This window comes from Vicia villosa, linkage group LG5, assembly GCF_029867415.1.
Source record: "Vicia villosa cultivar HV-30 ecotype Madison, WI linkage group LG5, Vvil1.0, whole genome shotgun sequence".
Lineage (NCBI taxonomy): Eukaryota > Viridiplantae > Streptophyta > Magnoliopsida > Fabales > Fabaceae > Vicia > Vicia villosa.
The window spans coordinates 127489546-127514371 of NC_081184.1; the positions used below are offsets into that span (position 1 = coordinate 127489546).

General features: G+C 34.3%; 2 protein-coding genes and 1 non-coding gene across 3 annotated transcripts; 1 reads left to right on the plus strand and 2 right to left on the minus strand.

Annotated features, from left to right (window-relative positions):
- Positions 1 to 7638: 7638 nt before the first annotated feature.
- On the minus strand, positions 7639 to 9706 carry LOC131602434 (thioredoxin-like protein CXXS1). The gene is made up of 3 exons (XM_058874544.1): positions 9216 to 9706; positions 8938 to 9060; positions 7639 to 7952 (listed from the first exon to the last, which is right to left on the minus strand). Exons 1-3 carry the CDS (start codon positions 9315 to 9317, stop codon positions 7803 to 7805), a joined length of 375 nt encoding a protein of 124 aa, XP_058730527.1. The 5' UTR covers positions 9318 to 9706; the 3' UTR covers positions 7639 to 7802.
- Positions 9707 to 10664: 958 nt separating this feature from the next.
- Positions 10665 to 15433, minus strand: LOC131602433 (kinesin-like protein KIN-14N). The gene is made up of 17 exons (XM_058874543.1): positions 14960 to 15433; positions 14583 to 14813; positions 14357 to 14501; positions 14148 to 14257; positions 13931 to 14050; positions 13653 to 13835; positions 13236 to 13445; positions 13077 to 13151; positions 12788 to 12934; positions 12577 to 12715; positions 12357 to 12466; positions 12109 to 12270; positions 11813 to 12015; positions 11608 to 11689; positions 11365 to 11469; positions 11177 to 11281; positions 10665 to 11058 (listed from the first exon to the last, which is right to left on the minus strand). The coding sequence occupies exons 1-17, from the start codon at positions 15116 to 15118 to the stop codon at positions 10879 to 10881; spliced, it is 2466 nt and encodes an 821-aa protein (XP_058730526.1). The 5' UTR covers positions 15119 to 15433; the 3' UTR covers positions 10665 to 10878.
- Positions 15434 to 15733: 300 nt separating this feature from the next.
- On the plus strand, positions 15734 to 15806 carry TRNAA-AGC (transfer RNA alanine (anticodon AGC)). Its single transcript has one exon. It is a non-coding gene; the product is annotated as a tRNA-Ala (tRNA).
- The last annotated feature ends 9020 nt before the right edge of the window (positions 15807 to 24826 follow it).

Consider the following 24826-nt stretch of genomic DNA (forward strand, 5'->3'; position numbering starts at 1 on the left):
TTTGTATTTTTAAAAGTTAACCTAATTATTGTGATGTATACATAATATTAGATGTGCGTGTTTTTTTTTAACAATCTTAATTTGAAAGAAATGATCTTAAAGAATACTCTCTTTAATGTGCATTTATGTTGCATAACCATTATAATAAGGTTTTGTGTGATATGATGTCTCTAACTACCGACTTCTACATTTTTTCAAAATGTGTTTGCTTTTCATTATTAATTTACGTTTCATTGTATTTCTCCCACAATAGATTATATTTAGGTTCTTCCTAATTTATCTATTATGGATCGAACTCTAGTATGGTCGAAGGATAGTTTCTTGGTTCGACAAGATTAAGCATGAAGTCGAAGGTTGTTCACATGATTGTGTCGAAGATGCTAGGGTTGTTAGCATGTTAAATTATGTTTAGTGTTTAAACCCTAATTTGTTAAGTTAGCTTGTTTATTAAGTTGGCTTGTGTAATGGGCCTTGTGGAAAAAGCCCATTAGTTAATATGTTAGGTTTTATTATAAATAACATACTAGTCTCTCATCATTGCTAAGCTACAAATCCTAATTTGGGGTGAGAGAGGTTATTTGTTATTCTTGTAAACTTGTAATCTTGTTTTAAGAGAAAGTAAAAGAATAGCAGTTATAACCAATTCTTGTGTTCTTCTTATCTTTCCTAATTGCCTATTATATTTTGTTCTTGACATCGTTTTTCACAACAAATTGGTGTCGTGAGCGTGGAGAAGATGCCTTCAACAAAGTATGAGATTGAAAAGTTCACTGGAGTGAATGATTTCGATCTGTGGCGCTTGAAGATGAAAGCCCTACTGGTTCAGCAGGGTTGCTTAGAAGCGTTGAAGGGAGAGACAGCCATGAATGCAGAATTGATGGTAGCGCAGAAGATGAATATGATCGATAAATCACACAACGCAATTTTGTTGAGCCTTGGTGATAAGGTTTTCCGGCAGGTATCAAAGGAGACGACGACATCAGGGTTATGGGCGAAACTTGAAAGTTTGTATATAATCAAATCGTTGGTAATTCGACTCTACCTAAAGCACGCTTTGTATTCATTCAAGATGGTTGAAGATAAAGTGTTGGCTGAGCAGTTGGATATGTTCAACAAGCTGATTCTTGATCTTGAAAATATTGATGTAAAGATCGATGATAAAGATCAAGCATTGTTACTATTGTGCGCTTTGCCTTTATCACATGCTCACTTCAAAGAAACTCTCCTGTATGGAAGGGAGTCCCTGACCTTTGAAGAAGTTCAATCAGCGCTATATTCAAAGGACCTGAACGAACGAAAGGAGCATAAACCTTCTACTTTTGGCGAAGATTTAGCCGTTAAAGGAAAACTCTTATGAAAGGATGGTAAGTTTGACAAGAAGAAAAGCAAAAGCCTGTCGAAGTCTTACAGTGGCGAAGCATCTGGTATTCGATGTTATCATTGTAAGAAGCAGGGTCACACAAGAAAGGTGTGCCCTGAACGCTTGAAAGATCATAGAGGTAAGGATAATGGCAAAGCAGCCATTATTCTAGATGATTTCGAATCATTTGATGTTCTTGTGGTTTCAAGCAGTGACTCGAGAAGAGAGTGGATTTTGGATTCAGGTTGCACTTGGCACATGACTCCAAACAAAGACTTGTTCGAGGAATTATGTGATTAAGATGGTGGATCAGTATTGCTGGGAAACAACAAGGCTTGCAAAATTGCAAGTGTTGGATCTGTGAGATTCAAGCTCCATGATGAGTCAATAAGGTTGTTGACTGAAATCAGGTATGTTCCTGAATTGAAGAGAAATCTGCTTTCTCTTGGTGAATTCGACAAGAAAGGATATGTTTTCCAAGGAGAGAAAAGTATCCTAAGAGTCATGAAGGAGTCGAAGGAAGTCTTGAGAGGCGTGAAGAAACAAGGCTTGTATACCCTTTGAGGCTGAAGTTGTAAGTGGTTCGACAAATGTTGTATCCACGAAACCTTTGTCGAAGACAGAAATCTGGCACATGAGATTGGGCCATGTCAGTGAAAGGGGTCTGGTCTAATTAGGGAAACAAAATCTGCTTGGTGGAGACAAAGTCGAAAAGCTGAAGTTTTGTGAACCCCGTGTACTTGGAAAATCTTGTAGGGTGAAGTTCAATAAAGGCAAACAAAGAACACATGGATCCCTTGATTACATCTATGTTGATCTTTGGGGGCCTGTAAGGTGTCCATCACATTCAGGGGCAAGGTATTTTCTATCCATAGTTGATGATTATTCCAAGACGTTATGGATATTCATCCAGAAAACTAAAGATGAAACTTTTGAGAATTTCAAAAGTTGGAAGACTCTGGTAGAAAATCAGACTGGCAGGAAGGTCAAGAGGTTGAGAACCGACAATGACCTTGAATTTTGCAATGAGACATTCGATAGTTTTTGTGCGGCCTCTGGTATTACAAGACATAGAACTATTGCAGGTACTCCACAACAAAATAGTTTGGCTAAAAGGTTTAATTGAACTATATTAGAGAGAGTTAGATGCATGTTTACTAGTGCAGAGTTAAAGAAGGTGTTATGGGCTGAGGCTGTTTTGACAGCAACATATCTGATAAACAGATGTCCTTCGACAACGTTAGATATGAAGACACCTGAAGAAGTTTGGTTGGGACATCCACCAGATCTCGACAAACAGAGAGTATTTGGCTGCGTAACCTATGCTTACATTAGGCAAGACAAGGTCGAACCTAGAGCTGTGAAATGCATGTTCATGGGATACTCTGAAGGAGTCAAAGCTTATAGGCTATGGTGCCTAGAGCCAGGTCACAAGAGGTGTATCACCAGTCGAGATATAGTTTTTAATGAAGCTGAGATGTCTTTCAAGAAAAATGATGATGATGATTGTCGAAGTGCAGAAGAGCTGGAACAGGTAGAGATTCTTGTTGAGGTGGAGCAAGTTGATGCTGAATTGCATATTCCAGATGAAGTCGAAGAAGAAGCAGAAGATGCTGAGGAGGTTGAGGAAATTGACGATGACTACCTAATGTCGAGAGATAGGTCGAGAAGAGTCAACAAGCCATCTTAGAGACTTCGGTATGCAGATCTTATATCTTATTCCTTAATCTCTGCAAGTGAGGTTCTAGACGATGAACCTAGAGATTATAAGGAAGTTATGAGGAGTCGAAATAAGACTGAATGGCTGAAGGCCATGGATGATGAGATGAAATCTCTTTATGACAATCACACTTGGGAACTGATCAAGAAACTTGATGGGGCAAGGTTAGTCAGCTCTAAATGGATTTTCAAAGTTAAGGAAGGAATTGAAGGAGTGACGTCGAAAAGATACAAGGCAAGGTTAGTTGCAAGGGGTTTCACTCAGAAAGAAGGAGTCGACTTCAATGATGTGTTTTCTCCTGTTGTGAAGCATAAATCCATTAGAATGTGGCTTGCCATGGTGGCACAGTTCGACCTTGAACTGTAACAGATGGATGTGAAAACTGCGTTCTTGTATGGTGATTTAGATGAAACAATCCTGATGAGGCAACCTGAAGGGTATGTCTAAAAGGGAAGGGAAGATTATGTGTGCAAGCTAAAGAGATCTTTCTATGGGCTGAAACAATCTCCTCGACAGTGGAATAGGAGATTCGACAAGTTCATGGCACACATAAGTTTCATTAGAATTCAGTTCGACCACTGTGTTTACTTTAGATTTCGACGTGGTAATTCATTTGTTATTTTGTTGCTTTATGTGGATGATATTCTCATAGCAAGCAACAGTGTCGAAGATGTGATGAGAGTGAAGGTTGAACTCAATAAGAAGTTCGATATGAAGGATCTGGGAGCTGCTTCTAGGATTCTTGGAATTGACATTCGATGAGATAGAAAGAAGTCGAAGTTATGCTTATCTCAAGAGGCATATCTACGAAAGATTCTCGAAAAGTTTGGTATGACAAATTCAAAGCCAGTTGTGACTCCAACAAATCCTCAATTCAAGTTGAGTATTGATCAGTGTCCCAATACTGTTGTTGAAAGAGCCTATATGAATAGAATCCCATATGCTAATATAGTTGGTTCTTTGATGTATGCTATGGTATGTACTAGACCCGAGATAACATATGCAGTAAGTCTTGTAAGCAGGTACATGGCGAATCCTGAAAAGGCTCACTGGCAAACATCGAAGTGGATTTTAAGGTACATAAATGGGCCTCTGAACAGGGTCCTAATTTATGGTGGAGCCTTTGGTGAAGATAGTAAAGCAACAATCGAAGTATATGTCAACTCTGATTATGCAGGTTGTATGGATTCTAGAAAATCTATTTCTGGATATGTTTTCACTATGTTTGGCACTGCAGTTAGTTGGAAAGCAACACTTCAGAAGGTTGTTTCTCTATCAACCACTGAAGCAGAGTATATTTCCCTAATTGAAGTTGTGAAAGAAGCATTGTGGCTTGAAGGTTTTGCAAAGGAGCTGAAACTTCAAGGTCGAGGTATCACTGTTAAATGTGATAGTCAAAGTGCAATACACATGTTGAAGATTTCAGCCAATCATAAGCGAACTAAGCACATTGATGTGAGGCTGCATTTCGTCAGAGGAGTATTCGAGCGTGAAAAAGTCCAAGTGCGAAAAGTTTCGACTGAGGATAATGCTGCTGATATGATCACCAAGACATTGTCGAGTTGCAAGTTTTTCCACTGTATGCAGTTGATAAAGCTGCATGAAGAAAGCTAATTTGTTCCCTTGACGTTGTAGAGTTAGGTCCAAGGTGGATATTTGTGAGATATTGGATCGAACTATAGTATGGTCGAAGGATAGTTTCTTGGTTCGACAGGATTAAGCATGAAGTCGAAGGTTGTTCACATGCTTGTGTCGAAGATGCTAGGGTTGTTAGCATGTTAAATTAGGTTTTAGTGTTTAAACCCTAATTTGTTAAGTTAGCTTGTTTATTAAGTTGACTTGTGTAATGAGCATTGTGGAAAAAGCCCATTAAATAGTATGTTATGTTTTATTATAAATAGCATACTAGTCTCTCATCATTGGTAAGCTGCAAATCCTAATTTAGGGTGAAAGAGGTTATTTGTTATTCTTGTAAACTTGTAATCTTGTTTTAAGAGAAAGTAAAAGAATAACAGTTATAACCAATTCTTGTGTTCTTCTTATCTTTCCTAATTGCCTATTATATTTTGTTCTTGACATCGTTTTTCACAACACTTTTGTATTTTTAAAACTTAATCTAATTATTGTGATGTACATAATATTAGATGTGCGTGTTTTTTTTTACCAAACTGTGACTACTACCGACTTCTACATTTTTCAAAATGTGTTTGTTTTTCATTATTAATTTACGTTTCATTGTATTTCTCCCACAATTAATTATATTTAGGTTCTTCCCAATTTATCTATTATGCATCAATCTATAGAACATGAAAAACCAAAAAAATGTATATGTCAATCAACACAAATAATAGGTTCTAACTCTCTTTCTGATGTTGACTAGCCACTTGAACATGTACTGGTCAAACATTTCACTAAGAGCCTTACTCTCTAGTATATATATTTCGACTTGTTACTCACGATCTGTTAAAGATATGTACAATATAAAAACAATAAATGAGGAGCTTCAGAATCTTTAAGAGAATTTCACATAAGATATTACTCCCATCCTTTTTGATGTCAAACATAGACTACAAATAAGTGTATTCTATAAAATTAAATTCGAATGGATGCCTCAACCGTTACAAAGCTATATTAGTTACCTTAAAAAACAAGTAGGAATATATATTGATTTTGATGAGATACATGTGTCAGTTGTCAAAATGACAATTGATCTCGTTATAAAATTTATATTTAGTTTAAAAATATTTATATGAACCCTCTTCAAGATTTGTTTTCTTTATTTATTGGTGTGTGCAAGCTCAAACGCTCATTATACAGTTTGAAACATCTGCCCAAAACATGATATGAAGAATTGCATTCATTCTATTTGGATTATCCTTTACTCGCATTCATAATAATTCCTTTTTATTTAGTCACAAAAACATATTACTAGTTCTAATTATGTTTTTATTTAGATATCTAAATAGTGTAACATGTCTCATTTTATATGAAATATTTTAATAATCTGTAGTGTGCGTGTGTGTTGTCTAGCGGTGAAACGCTTGGGTCTTGAGAGTGTGCTCCTTTCAAGCTCTCAGGTTCGAATCTTGCTGGGTACAAATTGCTTATTAAAAAAGATACATTTACTGTTGTTTTGATGTTATTGTTGTTGTTGATTAGTTGTCCTATTTAGCAAAGTTTTGAAAGCTATATCTTTTTTTTAGTTATTAAGTTTGAGATTATGTTTTTGTGATTCTTTGTACAACTTTTCTCTTGTTCCCCGAACATATTAAGAAGACATTATAGTGACATAAAATATAATTTAATTTATTATATCTAATGTCAATGATTTGTTTCACTAACCCCTCTTTGAACATATAACCTATTAAATTGATTTTGAAAATAATAATATGAAAAATTATCTGTATTTGAAAAATATCTTACACTCTTTCAATATTTTTCAAACATTCTGTAATTCATTCATCCCCTTTTTTCGTATGATTAAAATCTCTTTAATGCCTTATAATTTTTATTCAACTTTCTTTCATACTCCCTCCTGTTTTAAATATAAGTAAATTTGCAAAAAAAAAAAAACTCATCATTTAAGGATGATGTCTCAATGTATTTAATTTTTACATTCTTTCTAATTTTACCCCTATTTTTTGCTTTGGAAATTGTTGCAAACATTTATAATATAAAAAAATTGTAGGGGTATATTTGAAATAGTGACATTGAATGTAATAAATATAGATTTGTTTTTGCTTATATTTAAGACCATAAAATTATTTTTGTTGCTTATATTTGAGACCAGAGAGAGTACTTATTTATTTTGTAAAGTATTTAAATGAAGAACTTTAAACATTAAATGAGATTCTAACCATTAAAGAGCAGAAGATGAATGATGAGTTACACAATGTTTAAAAATTATTGATTAGTGTAAGTTGTTTTTCAAATATAAAATAATTATTCATAAAATTATTTTGTAAATTAATTTAAAGAGTTATATGTTCAATTTGGATTTGGTGAATTAGCAATTCACATTAGATATAATAAATTCAATTTTATTTTATCTGTTGGTTGAATGACAAAACCGACGAGAAAGATGTTTTCACTATTTAAAAATTCAAAAAGATGTCAATAGTGATCGAACCTTTGATCATTACACCTTTTCTGCCGGTGAATTTCTATTCGAGAGATAATATAATATGCTTTTTATGATATTGTTCGTTACTTTCCATGTAAAATTGAGGTAACGCCTCATATCTCATCGGATTTAATTATTATTTTCTATAATAGTGCATTTTTTTAGTCTTGAGGTAATTCTAGATCCTAAGGGAATCTCCATTCATCATCAAAATTCAAAAGTATGTCACATATTTGACTTCTATGATCGGTCTCTAATAGGCTAGTAAAATTAGGAATTAACTTCCACTGATCCACTCATTAATTGTGATGATTAGCTGTAACCTCTATATATGAAAAGGCATCAAGCCATGCAATCAGAACAAGACATCAAAAGAAAGCTATTGAAAAACCTGTCTTGCTCTAAGTACAAGGCAAGTTATATGTTGACACGACATCAAAGAATATTTATATATTCAAATAGCAACTTCACATACACTCCACACATAATTTACAAATAATAAAAAAATCAACACTACTACTCTTGGAATATACATTATTTTACACATGAAATAAATCATATTTACATCTCTGGTAAACTTTATTTGTTCAATGTGGTCATCATACAACAGAAGGATTTTGAGGAATGAGTTGATCCATCCTTTTCCTCAATTCATCAGGATTTGCACCAACAATTTTATCCACAGGAGTTTCTCCATTCATCAACAAAAAAGTAGGCATGGCATTGATTTCCATCTTGGTGGCTACTTCCTAGATAGAGTTAGAGTCACACAAAGCATACAACAGTCCAAATTAACAAAAGTTTGTTAAGAGAATTATGAATGCAAGTGATAAACAGCATTAAGAGGATTGCATAAGATATTAATATTGGTCACATATTAATGTCACTGGAATATATTTATGATCAATAATGCTATTATTATAAGGGTGGAATATTGGCTTTGAATTCCAACTTGGAGGCAATTGAACCAGAAATTCACATATTATTGAAACAAAAGGTGGTTACTAACTTAGCACTTATTCATGGAATTTGTCCCTTGAAACAATCCAAAAAAGATAATGAAAGATATTATTATTATTATTATTATTATAGGCCACATAGTGATATCATCTATAAAGTTAATAATGCCATTATTATAAGTTAAAGGCACAAAACCAGTAATACTGACACAGGTTCATGTGACCTCAAAGTGAGGTTTGAAATCAGAAAATAAACAATTTGAAAATATTGAATAACATTGCATGTGCTGCAAATTAGAGGCTCCAACATAGGAATAGATTAATTGAAAATTTCCAAGATATTGTGATTTATAAAGCACTCGCAAATAGACATTGACATGATACTAACCCTGATACTGATACGTCAATATTAATAATAATTTAAGAAAATGGAAGTGTTTGAATTTAATTACCAGAACTATTTTAAGTTTTTAGAGACTCTGTATATATTAGTCACTGTTCAACTATGAAAAAACTGTTATAGATCCTATTTAACCATGTTTTATCAGTGGTAGAGATTTTATGGGGCTCTATTTAGGTACGGTTTAACAGAGACAAATTTTAGGCCCTATGCGGTAGCCCTCCTTGTACACCCTCAAAAACGGACGCGGCAAATACAATTTATTCCAAGTGAGGTGTCATTATAGTTTAGGTGGTGGAATACATATGGATTAAATAACTTTGTTCCAAACACAAATCAAAAGGAAAGACTCTATAGGCTCTACACATAAATTACCTTAACCTCATCTACATCCACCTTGAGAAAGATTACATCTTGATAGGTGGAAGCCAATTCTTCAAAGAAAGGGTCCATAGCAATAGAAGGCATGCACCAATAAGCAGAGAAATGAACCATAACCTGCAAATATTTTATGACTAAAATAAAAAAAAAGCTATTCATCCTTAATGCTATCTGAAGCTGAAACCATAACCAACTAACCAACCAATTGCTATAATTTTACATGCAACATGATTTATAATAAAATGAATCACCATAGAGTTTATGAGACTTACAAAGTAGCCTTTATTTGTAGCTTCTGTGATGTACTGTTCCCATGATTTCAATGAGTCTATTTTCACAACCTTGGACTTTTTATGCTGTTGTTGACCACCCATTTTTTTCTACTTCTTCAAAAGAGTGTTCCCAGTTCTCTCTCTATATATATACACTTTAGAAGGAAATAGAAGATTTGTCATGTAAGCGATCTTATCTAGCTGGGGCCATTATGTTGGCCAATTTTTCAGCTTTGCTCATGTGGTTCATGCAAATTACAGTTAGACAAAAGCTTTTATCATCTATTCATAATAATTAAAAAATAAAGAGTGTAGTCAAATTAAACAAAATATCTTACTAGTTGACATATCATGCTACTTGTAAGGTTTGTTTAGTAGGGAAAATTTTGTTGGGTTGGGGTAAGATCTGCGATTTTGTACGAGATAGAATATTGGACAGTTAAGAATCAACACGAGAATAAAGTAACTAGTTTTCTTTATTCATTTTTTTATATGATAGGAACTAAATCAGTAACAAGCAAGGAATCTATTCTAGTATTACACTTTTGTAGGCTAAAAACTGGCCACAAAATCTTGAATATTAAGGTTTCTTATTCCCATGAGAAACTAACAATTTTAGATAAAGATCATGTCATCGTGTCATTTTCACGGCCAAAATCGCTTGATTTCTTATAATATCATCATGATATTGACTGTCAAGTAGGCCATTTTGAATTGTGTAGTAGGCCATCCTTGTCTTGAATTTTGGGTCTGCATATCATATCATTATAACATAAATCAACCTTATCCCTACCCTTTGACATGCTTTGAAAGCTTTGTGTTACATACTAATACTGTTGCTATTTCTGGCTCTAGGGATATTTCTTTCGCATTCTAAGCTTAAGTCCTTTTCACCGTGATTTTAAGAAGCTGGTATGTGTAGTTTCTGTCTCACGGTGATTTTCAAGTTTTCTAAACACACCCTGTCAAAGTTTTGAATTGCTTACTACCGGGATGTGATTGCAAAGATAGCAAAACAATTTAAGTTACAAACTCAATCGTGGCTATGTAGTAGTAGGTCGAAGAAACGACACTTTGAAATCAATGTGAATTCAAATCTAAAATCTCTAGATAAGATGAAAGAGACCTGAATCATCTCATTCAAACACTCTTGAATTTAGATAACTACAGAGTTGTATTATTACTAATAAAACAAAAAAGATAACTATGGAGCTGGTATTCTATAATGGTCATTGGTGTATATTTATGATGACATTTAGATTAATATTAAATTAATATCTGATGCATATTATTTTAATACAATTTGAGTTGTTTTAAATATCATCTTAACTGTGATCTTATCCTATTTTGTCAAAAAATCTGCAACCTTATCCAACCTATCATTGGCATTGACATTCTAAAATCTTTCTAGGATTAATCTTTCATTTTCCAATTTATATAAGAGAAATGTTGTAAAAGTAAAATAAATACATTACATTAAGCAGAAAACAAATTGAACTATTACAGTGTGGTTTCGACTAAATCCAAGCTCAATAACTTCACTATACAAGCTACATGCCGTTGTTAGAATCGATCAAACTCGTTTTCATTCTTATTGCGATACTCCTCCAGAACTTGATTTCCACAGTTGGTTAGAAAAAATATACATCTTTGTTATTTAAGATTAGAAATAGCTCAAACGAGAGTCTGTCGCACGGCCATTGGTCTGACGACGAGGTGTTCCAATCTCGCAAGCATTGACTCTTGAAGCAAACCTGAGTGAGCATAGTGACTCGCTAACCGAAGAAGGATCGGGTGATATGTTTACGAACATTAATGTCTTTGAGTCTCCACCGAGACAAGGCTGTTCAATCATCATTAGACGATCGTGTTAAATCATTCAAATCCGATAACAAAGAAATCATCAATGTAGCGTAAAATTTAAGAAATGCCATGTGAGACAATAAGAGAATAATAATTACTTGAAGTAGATATGTAAGCTTTGAGTTTCTGAATGGCACATGATCTTCCTTCTTGGCCAAGGCAAATATGACATCGCTCAATGATGACAAGCTTCTATTGATTGCCTGATCACATATAAAAAGTGAAGTTACACTATTTTCAAATAAAATAAGCATAAACGGAAAAGAAATATCACGATTTTACATACTTGAGTTTCTTTCAACCGATCACCAGTTGAACCACTCTTCGAGAGACGCTCGCTACCAGCAAGGTCAATTAGATTCAGAACACCTTGTACTTGTTGATCAGTACTCTGGATTAAAAATAAAATAGGTTGCATCATGATGCATGTCATTAATTATTTGTGACTACGCAAGATTGAAATACGAATGGAGAATAAGTATAAAATAAAGTTTTGATTAGACTATTATCTTAATAGAAACTTCATTACCTCATTTACACCATATATTCGAAGAGTGAACACGAAATGGCTTCTTGATGACTGTTCATTCATCTGAGTTTTTCCCACAGATCTAAGAGGAAATAACCAAAATAATCGATACAGTTAAATTTGCCATAAAATTGTCAAGTATGTGGCTGTCTAATTCTAGTCATAAAATGGAAAATTTCATTTGCAGTGTTTTAACAATAGTTACCTGCTATTTGCAGCTTGATTTAAAAGAAACGCGACTTCTTTTGCACTGTGAACATCCACTACTGTAAGATCAGAAACTTGTGTATTTCCACTTGCATCATGTTTGATTGTATATTGCTTTCCAGGAGTGCCATTTTCCGACGACAATCTGTTTGTCGACATCAGATCACGAATGGTTTCGTTGTATATTTCTAACATTGATACCTGCAACAAATTTCATAACAAAAACCTTCTCATGTCATGTTCAAAAGAAATATTTACATTACTTCGTAATACTAGAAATTACTCTAATGTTACCTGCATTTCATATTTCCAGCCTTGAGGTTGCTGAGACTGTTTCGTTTGAAATATTTGTTCTAACGAACGAGGTATCAATCCCTTTTCCTCCGGATGTCCAGGTCTTCCCATCATTGTATAGGTTTTCCCTGATCCGGTTTGACCATAGGCAAAGATGCAAACCTGAAAATTGAAAAACATCATAATATTTCAAGAGAAATGCGAAAAAAATGCTATGCAATACTTATAACAGAAGAACTTTGAATTACCTTATAACCATCAAGAGCACTTTGTACAAGCTGTGAAATTTCTACAAAAACTTCTTCTTGTGATACCTCTGGTATAAAAACTTTATCAAATGTGAAAGAATGTTTCTGGCCTAAGAACAAAACAGGAGTGACATGAGCTGGCAATTTAATAATATGATGATGACTAAATTAATTATAGAAAAAGGTATACTCTCAAATCCATTATCACAAGAAGATATACCATTTTGGGCTAGGTCAATTTGTCGACCAGAAGCATCCATTGATGTTGGATAACTGAATATCTTCCCTTCCGTGCTACGGCTTTCATCGTGTAACAAAGGCCTCACCCGACAGAATACACGGATGTTCCCTTTTAACTCCTGTTAAAATTGAGATTAATAAGGTGCCATTTTTTTCTTATAATCAACAAAAATTTTGGTTCACTGAATTACCAAAATGGTATTGTGTAGTTTCTTCCGTAGCCTCTCCCCTTCTATAAGTTTATATTCTGCATCTTCCAAGCGTCTTTGCAACTCATCAACAAATTTTTGTTGCCCTATAAATTCCGTCCTAGTCTCGAATACAGATATATCAGACACCTAACAAGGAACATAAGTTATTAACAACATTATAATCATAATAGTGCATATGTTGAATAACCCTCATAAGCTTTTATTAGGTTCTTGTACGGTTTTTATATTGAATAGTATGCAACATTTTTCAAAAATACGTCTTTATTACCTGCAGTTTCTCCTCTGCAGTTGCTAACTGTTCTTGCAATGCCTTTATTTGATTCTCTTTCAAAGAACTTTTTTCCTGTGAAGGAAACTCATCCTATCACGACTCTATTAATAAAAAGGTGCGATGTTTAGTAGAAGAAAATCAGATATAGAAACCAACCTCCAGTTCATTCGCTTTTAATGTCAAGCTGTCCAATTCAACGCAGGAGTTTTCCCTAGATTCTTTTAATCTCATCAAATCAGCATTTAAGGTTTCTGCTTGAGATAATCGACGGTCTCTATCATCTCTTATTTGATGCAACTCTCCTCTAAGTGAAGCAACTTCACTAGAAAGATCGTCCTTCTGTTTTGTGGCTTCTTCTTGAGAAGACTATAAAAAGAACCAACGAAACTGGGTAATATACGAGTTGCATGATATCATACGATTCATTTTAGTCCTTTATCCTAGTCAACAAAAAAATTGCAGTTCCACCTTTTTGTGCTAATGAAAAGCCTTTCTGTGTATAGATTAAGTATTTATTTATCACATAATCTACTTGAATTCCGATTGAAAAGGTTCGCGTGAAAGCAAACTTACAATGGATAAAGTAAGTTGAGCACTTAACATAGCGATGTTCTCCACTGCAGCAGCCTTCTCTTTCTCTACGCGTTTAAGTTCATCTTCAACTGATGAAAGCTCCGTATGAAGTTTTCCATTGTACTGCTGTAAACTCGTTATGTATTCTTGTAACCGCTTATACATCTCATTGAGTGATGATATCTGCAGAAATTCATCAATTAAGACAGTCATTTATATTAGTATTTAAAAAGAAGTGAAAAGGAATTCATTGAACTAGAATTATACTATTATTTTACCTTCTGATTCGCACTTTGAATCTCTCGTTGAGCTCTTCCAATATCCTCAGAAAGAGTGGTATGTGACCTCTCAATATCAAGCCTTGCTTCTCTCTCTTTAACAAGGGAATCCACAGCAGCCTTGTGTTTCGAAAATATTTTCAAAGCTTATTAGGATTAAAATTTCCTTCCATATTTTTTTCCAAATTTCAAAAGACAAGTTCAAAATCTTTCTTACCGACTTCTCTACTTCTTCCTTTATCAATTTCTCTTGTAAAGAAGTACAATTCTTTCTCATTTCTGCAATGATTAAGTTCATTTCCTCTTCCTTGATTTTAAGCAGCAACTCTGTAATAATCAAATAAACCTAAGCATATTAGTAATAAAAATCAGCAAGCAATAGCATTATCAAATCCCAAAGCGAAGAAAAATGATAATTAACCTTACCGATTTCTACACTCTTTTGCTGAGTCATTTCCAGTGAATTCTTTAACTTTTCCTGCTCTATTGAGTAGCTCATCTCAATGTCTTGGAACCATTTGATACAAACCTTAAGCCTTTTTATATAATCCACCATATTTTCGCATCTTTCCTAAAAAACATAACAAGTTACATTAATCTCAAATTTAAATATATAAACTTAACGACCTCAAAATCTAAAGCTCGAACTTACCTTATAATTAAACCTCTCTTTCTTTTTGGCTTTTTCATTTAGCAACGCCTCAACATCCTCTCTTGTGAACTCTATCACACCATAATCCGATCCAGCAATGCTAGGAGGAGTACTAGTCAAGCCAACATCGTGGCCTCCGTTTACAACTGTAAAAGCTTGCCTTATTCTCCCATTAACCGGAGTCTCCACCATTGTTTCTAGGCAATGCTTATCTCCCACAAAATCCCGAAACTTCAATTTAAAAAAAAAAAAACATAAAAATCACATTTTTAAGTATGATACTACAATGAAACATACAAACAAAAACAACCCATTATTTAAAATGCGGTGAAGATAGAAATCAAATATTTCGAAACGAGAAAAGATAGTAGTAGTACCTTGGAAGGGATTGGAGATGTGGGTGAGAGTGATAATGGAAGCCGGTTTTGAAATTTGGTGACCATTTGAATTTTGAAGCAAGAAGACTCAACTCTAGTGGGAAGAGTCTGAGAAAGAGTTAGATTGTGTGTGAAGGTTTCACTAGTGTGTAGGGTCATGGATTGTATTGAAAGCTAACTAGTATTTATGAAAACCGTTGCAGCGTTGCTTTATTTAGTAGGCATAAAAAACACATGTGACAGTGTATTTATTTGTGTTGCTTTAGATGGGAGTTAAGAATTTTAGCTTTCACTTTCAGAGAAAAACCATCACGCAACCCTACTTTATCTGACAAGTTAGCAGAAGAAAAGTAGATAGAATGAAGACATCTGAATGAATCCTATACCATACCACCGCACATCACATGATAATTGATAATAATAATAATAATAGCATATATTACAAGTAGTTGGTGTTTCTAATTCAGTTCTTGGTACTCACCTGAATTGTGTGTGTCTTTTATCTACGACCACTTTTTGAAGCTTGTTCCTTAGCCATGTTTGTGAAACTGACTTTTCTTCTTCTCCTTTTGTCTCGGCACCAAAAAAGTAGAACTGTTGTATTCATATTGCTCATTTTGGTTAATTTTAGTATGCTCAGAAATCATTCCATGTCACAATCTCACCACATAGTCAAATCTTGACTGCATTTTGTGTAGGCAAAAACGTCCATATTGACTAGTATGTTGCAGAAATTTGTAACAGAAAGAGTTTGATAGAACAAACTAATATCAAGGGGATGTAGCTCAGATGGTAGAGCGCTCGCTTAGCATGCGAGAGGTACGGGGATCGATACCCCGCATCTCCATTTTTATGAAAAAACATAAGATAACAAGTGTGCCATCTACGTGTTTGAGAAAATGCCTCTGCGTGTATGAGCGTTATATTCAGGTGCTACGACGAGCGTTACTTCATGTGCTATCTTCTTTTTTCTTTGATTCTTTTGCTAGATACATACGATGCGAAGCAGGGGACCCATGTGACAATATGGCAAAAAAAAAAGTTCCCTTAAAGCGGACAAGTGCTATATTGGGTGTCCTTCAAATGGTTTGGGTGGAATGTGGAGTGCCGTGTAATGTAATGATAACCGGTTCCTCCCCTCCTCACCTACTAAAATGAAGGAAAAAAATTAATATTAAAAATCAACAAAGAATTTTAGTCTAAAATGGATAAGAATCTTCAACTATTTTGAGGGTGCGAATGAAAATAAATAGGCAAAATTATACTCAGGGTTCTTTAAGTTATTTTATTGTAACATGTTGGTCCTTTATATTTTTTTTGCTATAAGTTAGTCCTTTATGTTAACTAATGTATGCATCGTTGACCTTTTTTCTGTTTTATTAATTTTATTTTATTTCGCTTTTAACTTTTAAAATTCATATTAAACTCATTGTTGGTCCAAAAATTATGAAAAAAATTCCTAAAAATATTTCTCCTCATTTTACATTTTGTGTAATTTTCTGAGAATTTTATTTTCTGTTTTATTATTTTTATTTAATTTATTTCTTTTGTGTGCATTTTAATTAGTTTAAAAATATTTTTATGCTCTAAAAAATTCTGAAAATTTTATTATAGGATTCAATGATGGTCTCTAACGTATGTTAAGTGATACATCAACACCATTAGTGTCACTTCGGTTTTTTTGGAACGAAGTTTATGAAAAAGGTTAACTGTGCAGACGTTAGTTAACATAAAAGACCAACTTGTAGCGAAAAAAACATCAAGGACCAACTTGTTACAATAAAATAACTTAAAGGACCCTGGGTATAATTTTGCCAAATAAATATGTATTTTTCGCCCCTATTTCGCGCCCATTGACATCCTTAAATTTACTGTGCATGTTTTGTAACACCCAAAGTTTTAAATTAATAATTTTAATTAATTTTTTAAATCATTTTTATTTATTTATTTTTTTGATAAAATATTTATGGGGATTATTTATTAATTGTGGGATTTATTGAGATTTATTAGATTTTTAGTTAATTAAAATAATAAAAAATAGGAAATTATGAGTTTTGGGGGTTAAAATTGAATTGATGAAAAAATTAGAGTGAGAGGGTGGAATAAGAAAAAATGTAGAATTTATTTAAATTAATATTAGGTTAAATAAATAGAAAAGATAAGGGGAGCTAAAGTAGTAAGAACGTGAAATTGAGAGAAAAAGGCAAGGAAACTTATGAGAGATTTTGGAAAGGAAGAACACCATAGCCAAAAAGCTTGGATTGCTACTAGAAAATTGAGGTAAGGGAGAATTTGCATGAAGGCTAGAGATGGGTCTTCACCCTCTTCTTTGATTTCCAATGTTTTTCCTCCATTGTTAATGTTTTTGTGCTTGGAGAAGGTTTGTGTAAAAATCTATCTCAATTTGTTGTTATTACAGTTGAATTCTGTGTGCCTTTGTATGTGAAAATCGGAGTTGTGTTGTTCATGTTATTATGTTTTCAAGTGATGAAAATGTGGTTAGGTTGTGTTAATTTGGTGGATTAATGGATGAATCAGTAGAGAATTGATAAAATAGATGTAGTATAAATTATATATGTGATGTTTTGTGTGCAATTTGGGTGATTGTGAATCGAAATCGGAGCTTTGAATGAGCTCCCATGGCAAAAATTGTAATTTAGGTTTTCTGCACAGCGGTGACGGGCTGACTGTCATGCATCTGGGAAACCTGGCCGGCGTCAGCTGAGTGACGGGTTGACCATCATGGTTCCTAGGCAGAATTGGTGAGGGAAGGGTGTGACGGACAGGGTGACGACCATCATCCCTATGACTTGTTGACCCTCGCGGCCGGCTTATAGATTCAACTTCTCAAGTTGTTTTCGTATGTGAATGCCTTTTTATGTTGTTTTGGTGAATTTGACGAGTGAAATTGTTATGTTAAAATAGTATGAATAAATGAATAATCTTTGAAGTGTTTTTATAATTAAATGTTGTGAATTATAATTATGTCAAGGAGTGTAGTTCTAATGAGAACTATTATTGTGGCCTTATTTGGCATTGTGTATGGTTCAAAGGGGAACCAATGGTGAATATTGCACATGTATGTTGTTGATACATATCATGCATCATGTATATGTTTGATAGAAGTGACGAGCCACTGGTTCAAAAGAGGGGATTAGTGATAAGTATGGATTCAAAGAGGAACCAAGTTCGAAGAGGAACCATTAGGGAGTGGATGAGAACAATAACATAACTTTGATGTCCAAAATTGGTACCACATGCATTTGATTCGAGATGTTGTTCACATTGCATACATATTAACACAATGAATTGATTATTGTTGTTATAAATGAGTTATACGTTTGATGATTGTTTTAAATATGATACCCTTGTTATCTTTTACACCGCTAACATATTTTGAGCATATTATCACCCTTGTTTTGTTTTGTTTTGTGTGTGGTGTTCTATAAATTATGGTACAAATGCTCAAGTTGAAGAAACATGATCATTGTGAAATGGAGGATGACGTTGATGCCTCTTCGTTTAATTATTATTTTCGCATTATTTTTATTTTTGTTTGCTATAATCTGTAACACTGAGACGGGTCATTTATCGTTGTTTGTTGAATTAATGTTTTAAGATTATTTATTTAATCAATTAATTTAGTTGTGGAGATAATTTAAAGTATGTCTTATTCTTGGATTGAAGGTGCAAAAACACAAGAAATAGGGGTTTGAATTGGGTTTCTAGACCAAAACTTTTTCGCAACCCAAGAACACAAACAACAAAGATTCAACAATGATAAAAGACACAAGGATTTTATCTTGATTCACTTTTTTTATTCTTGTAAATTTTCTGAAGTCTCTGACTCTTTTTAATAATTCCGATTAAAGATAATTCAAGTTCAGAGCGAGTTAAATTAGATAATACCTCTTCAATGTCTAAATCTAATTCTGATTTAAATTTACATGCTTCTGCACTTGCCATAAACGGCACATTAGTTTGCTCTTCTTCAAAGTCATCTTATGAAGAATCAGAGTCGTCCCACGTTGCCATCAGAACCTTCTTCTTGTCTTTGAAGAGCTTCTTCTTTGGATTTTCTTTGATGAGTTTGGGACACTCATTCTTGTAATGGTCAAGCTCTTTGAATTCATAGAAAATAACTTCTTTGTCAGCTCCAAACTTCTTCTGTCCAGAGGTTGACTCAAAATGTCCACATGTTCACTTGTAGCCCCTGAAATTCTTCTGAATTTGCGTCCAGAGTTGGTTAAATCTTCTAGATAGCAAAGACACGTCGTCCTCTTCACCAGAATCTTCTTCAGATTCTTCTTCTTCAGCATGAAGAGGTCTAGTATTTTTAGACATTCTTTTAGACTTCAAAGCTACATCCTTTCTTTTGAGGCATCATCTTCTTGCGCAATTTCATGACTTCTTAGAGAGCTTACATGCTCTTCAAGAGTTATACTGTTCAGATTCTTTGACATCTTAAGTGCAGTCACCATTGGCCTCCATTTCTTTTGCAGGCTTCTGATTATTTTCTGTACATGGTCTGCAGTGGTATAATCTTTGTTCAATACTTTCAAGCGAACAACGAGACTTTGAAACCTTAAGAACATATCCTTAATAATTACTTCTTCTTCCTCCATTTTGAATGCTTCATACTTCTAAATCAAGGCCAGAGCCTTGGTTTCTTTAACTTGTTCATTTTCTTCATTATTCATCCTAAGGGAATCAAATATAGACTTTCCAAAGTCTCTATTTATTATATTTTCATACTTAGTGTATGAAATAGCATTCAATATAATAGTTATTGACTTATGATAATTTTTGTTATCCTTCTTCTGTTGATCACTCATTTCACTTCTTTCCATTTCGGCGTCATTCTTATTCAGAGGATGGGTGTAGCCATATATGACCATATCCCACTAATCTGCATCAAAATCAAGGAAGAAATTTTCGACTCTATCCTTCCAATATTCAAACTTGTCTCAATCAAAGACTGGAGGTTTAGAATGGTAGTGATCTTTATCATTGTTAACACCTGCCATTGATTTTCAAAAATTACATCTTTATCTGACACAATTAAGTGTTTGATATAAAATAACCAATACCAGAACCGAAGCTTTGATGCCAATTGAAGGTGCAAAGAAACATAAGAAATTGGGGGTTTAAATTGGGTTTCTTGACCAACACTTTTTTCACTAATCAAGAATACAAACAACAAAGATTCAACAATGATAAAAGACACTAGGATTTTTTCCTGGTTCACTGTTAACAAAGCATCTCCAGTCCACCTGCCAAGTTGATTTCATCTTCTCAATAAGGACTTAATCCATTGATCAAAACTTTGATTATAAACTCAATGACACACTGTCAAAGACTTCTCACGGATTCTAACTAAGTACTAGTCCGTCAAGGAAATTAACCAAAGGTTAATAATACAAGATTGTGTTTACAAAGTTGCTTCTAAAATAAGGAGATACACAAGTTTAATACAAACAAGATTTTCTTAACAAAGAATGAAAGAAATAAAGCTTTTATAAAAAAATGGATTTACTTCTTTGTGTAGTTTCTCTGTTTTTTTCTTTGTCCTTTAATATATTCCAAACATCAAATACCTCTTTAAATATAAGAAGATGTTATTTGGAGGGTGAAGTTGGAATATCCTTATTATAGCTTGCATGGGGGTTCTTTATTGTCCCATAATAGAGTGGTGCTTGCAGCATAGTGGGAGACATGATGAGATGAGTGGAAACAAACATTGGTACAATAGTACAATCCTTTATCCTAATTTTCAGGATAGTGGAAAGAATATATGATTTTGTACTATTTATACTATTTCCATAATTTTCTCTATCAGAATATGTCCTCATGAACCATAGGCTTCTTATAAGAGATGGTGAAGCTTAATTAGAGTTCAAATCATGGAATGTGTGTGTTAGTTGAAATTAGACTTCAGATTCTTGAGTATAAAGGCTTGAAATTCTAGAAGCTTGAATTATCAGAGTGTTGGTCAGAGTCATTCTAGACAAATTCTTTTAGAATTGTTGACTTTGTAATATAGATGCTTGACTTTCGTTGTAAATACATTTTTATATCTTTTGAGCGAGTTTGATTTCTAGAGTCAAGGGTTCAGAGTTTGCTAGCCTAGAGTCCAATGTTTGTTTACATAATATACGCATTTAACAAAAAAAATTAAGTTGAACAATTATTTTCTATATTTTGTATACTTTGTTATTATCGAAACTCAAGGATTTTTGCAGAACCAAACTTATTCCAACAGGGATTGCTTATGCACCAAAGAAGGTATGCGCTTGAGATTTTGAAGAAGTTTGAAATAGAGTATTGTAATGCCTCCATTATTCCAACTAAAAGGAGGCTACAGTTGTCAAAGAATGAGTATGAGCAAGATGTTAATCCAACTCAATATAAGAGGCCGATTGGATCCTTGCGTTACTTGTGCAATATACGGCCAGATTTGGCGTTTAGTGTCAGTATTGTGAGTATATTCATGGAGAGACCGAAGGTGTCTCACTTGGCAGCAGATAATATAATTCTAAGATACATCAAAGGATCTATTGTCTTTGGAATTATCCTTCCATCAATGGACACAACAAAAAATGCAATTTACTTGATATTATTTATTCCAACTGGTGCGGAGATAAAGATGATTGAAAGTCTACAACTAAATACATCTTTGTGTTCAGTTGAACACCAATTTCATGGTGTTTGAAGAAGGAGCTAGTACTAGCACTCTCATCTTGTGAGGTCGAGTACACTGTAGCTTTGTTGTGTGCGTGTCAAGCCACATGGCTAATGAATCTATTGAAGGAGCTATGCAGCAATGAGGGTGACGTTGTAACGCTACTGGTTGATAATATTTCCTCTATAAACCTTGCTAAGAACCAAATTTCACATGGGATGAGCAAGCATATTGAGATGAGGTCTCATTACTTGAGAGAGCTTGTTAATGAAGGAAGATTGAGATTGGAATATTGTAGAAGTGAAGACCATGTGGCTGATTTGTTGACTAAGGAAGTCACAATTGAAGTGTTCAAAAGGTTGAAGATGAACATGAGAATTGAAGACTTGGAGCACTTGAATTAAGGCGGTGTTTTAAGAGAATTTTGATAATTCAAGTGTTGTAACTGATTACCACAGGAGTGTAACCAGTACAAGTGAGATAAAAAGTCAAATAAACTGAAAATAAGTGATTTTGTATATGGTGTAGTCAGTTATCCATTCTCAGTTACCGGTTACCACTGTTAGTATTTTCTGTTTTGTAGCAGTTGTAAGAGGTTACAGGTATGAAATTTTTCAGTTTTTAGTTATGTGCCTTGTTGCTTGTATTCCAATTTATTTATAAGCATTTAAATACTTTGGAGGTATTGTTGTCATGTTAACGAAAATATTCCCACTCTCAATAACAATTTTTATTGAGTCATCGAAATGTCAAGGCTGATTTAAATATGGAAGATCCAAAATCATGAATTTAAGAAAAGGGTCAAAATCACACATTAATTATAACTGTGGGATCAAAATCTATATATAATAGGAAAGTGATATATATAAGGACGTATCCTATGAGAATGTCATTTTTATGTGAGAAAATGAGAATGAATATGAACCATTAGATTTTAAAATAAATGGTGGATATTTTTTTCTCTTTCCTCCATTATTAAAATAAATGATGGAGGAGAGAGAAAATATTGATGTGAAGATCGATGATGAAGATCAAGTGTTGTTTCTGTCGTGCGCTTTTCCTATAACACATGCTCACTTCAAAGAAACTCTCTTGTATGGAAGAGAGTCTCTAACTTTCGAAGAATTTCAATCAACCTTGTATTCTAAGGACTTGAACAAATGAAAGGAGCATAAACCTTCGACGGTTGGTGAAGGTTTTTCCGTTAAGGGAAAATTCTTTCAAAAGGATGATAAGTTCGATAAGAAGAAAGGTAAAATTTAGCATAAGTCTTACAATGGTGAAGCATCTAGTATTTGATGCTATAATTGTAAGAAGGAGGGTTACACAAGAAAGGTGTGCTCTAAACGCCTGAAATATCATGAAGGTAATGATAATGACAACACATCCATTATTCAAGATGATTTCGACTCATCTCATGTTCTTGTGGTTTCGAGCATGGACTCTAGTAAGGAGTGGATTATGGATTCAGGTTGTACTTGGCACATGACTCTAAACAAAGACTTGTTCGAGGAATTATGTGATCAAGAAGGTGGGTCTGTATTGGTGTGAAACAACAAAGCTTGCAAGATTGCAGGTGTTGGATCTGTGACATTCAAGCTCCATGCTGAGTCAATAAGGTTGTTGACTGAAGTCAGGTATGTACTTAATTTAAAGAGAAGTTTGATTTCTCTTGGTGAATTCGACAAGAAAGGATATATTTTCCAAGGAGAGAAAAGTATCCTAAAAGATATGAAGGGGTCAAAGGAAGTCTTGAGAGGCTGTCATACCCTAATTTTGTCCCCTAATTTTTTTCATTTTATCAATTCATCTACATTTGTAAGTCATCTGCATTGGCCTCACTAATAATGGTGTCACTCGTTTCTATGTTCCATTGCACTATAGCATTGAATTCACATTTGATTTCTCATTGTTTAGTTAGTAATCATTTTTTGTATAAAAAACTGTTTCAATCACTTTTGCATGTCATTAAGTTAGGTCCTTGAATCAAAGTTGTTTTAATCGTAGTTGCATTGTCACTATTTCTTGGATCGATTAATCGATTTACATTTTGCGTCTTTTACTCTTAATTTTCCTTTTGATTACGAGATTTAATTTTAATTACTTAATAATTAAATATCATTAAGTAGTTTTATTAAATTAAATAATGAAATAAGATTTTGAAGACAAATCTTTTATCATTTAATTAGTGTTCTGGACGGATCCAATCAATATAATTGGGCCAACCCAGCCTTCGGCCCAAATCAATTTAGACCGCGCGTGCCAAGGTTCACCCGAACGCTCCGGGCATATTAACGAGGCTACCGACCACGAGGGACCCTCGTGCCCGGTAAGCAGTCAGTTCACGCGTCACCTAAATATCCGCCCCAGAAAGAGGAGTCCAACTGGCACACAAACATCTTATAAATAAGCCCTCTCCTCACAGAGGGCAAGGTAATCTTTTTCTTACCCCAAAAAAACTCTCTCACTTTGTTGTACCTTGTGGAACATATACTTACTTTGGCATCGGAGTGCCTTGCAGGTACAACACCCTTTTTCCCTATCAACTGTTCGGAACTTCAAGACTTCATCGTTGATGGCCATCTGATCTGCTCGATAAGATCAGTGGCGCCGTCTGTGGGAAATCTAGCTCCCCTGTTCCTTATTCTTGCACTTTCTTGATCCATTCTTGCCTCCTGCAAGAACCCAGGAACCAAAGCTCTAATCAAATCATCACTCATGGCCGGCAATAACGAAGATCCCTCTTCATTAGACGCTGCAATACTCAAGAAAAATGACATCTCCGTCGTTCCACCTTCCAGAAACACCATCCCTCGAAACGGTGTCACAGCGTCCCCTTCCCCAAAAGATCTCCAAGATGATCAATTTCATCGCTTCAAAGATACGAGCGGGAAGGACAACCACGAAGAAAGTCTGGGCAATCCTTTCCTCTCCAAAGGACAGACTCCTCAAGATCAGACCATAAACGTTGTTCTAGATGCTCTTGCCCAAACCAATGCGCTCATACAACAGCAAAGTGACCGAATCGGGGCCCTCGAGCAGAAGCGCCGCTCAAAAACTCCCCCCAATCACAAAACTCGTTCTCGACATAAAGTAGTCACCAAGAAACGCCCTCGTTCCCCCTCCCCCAGGGAGAATGCAGGTCCCTCTTCCAAGAAAGGGTCGAGCGACCAACGTTCCCGACA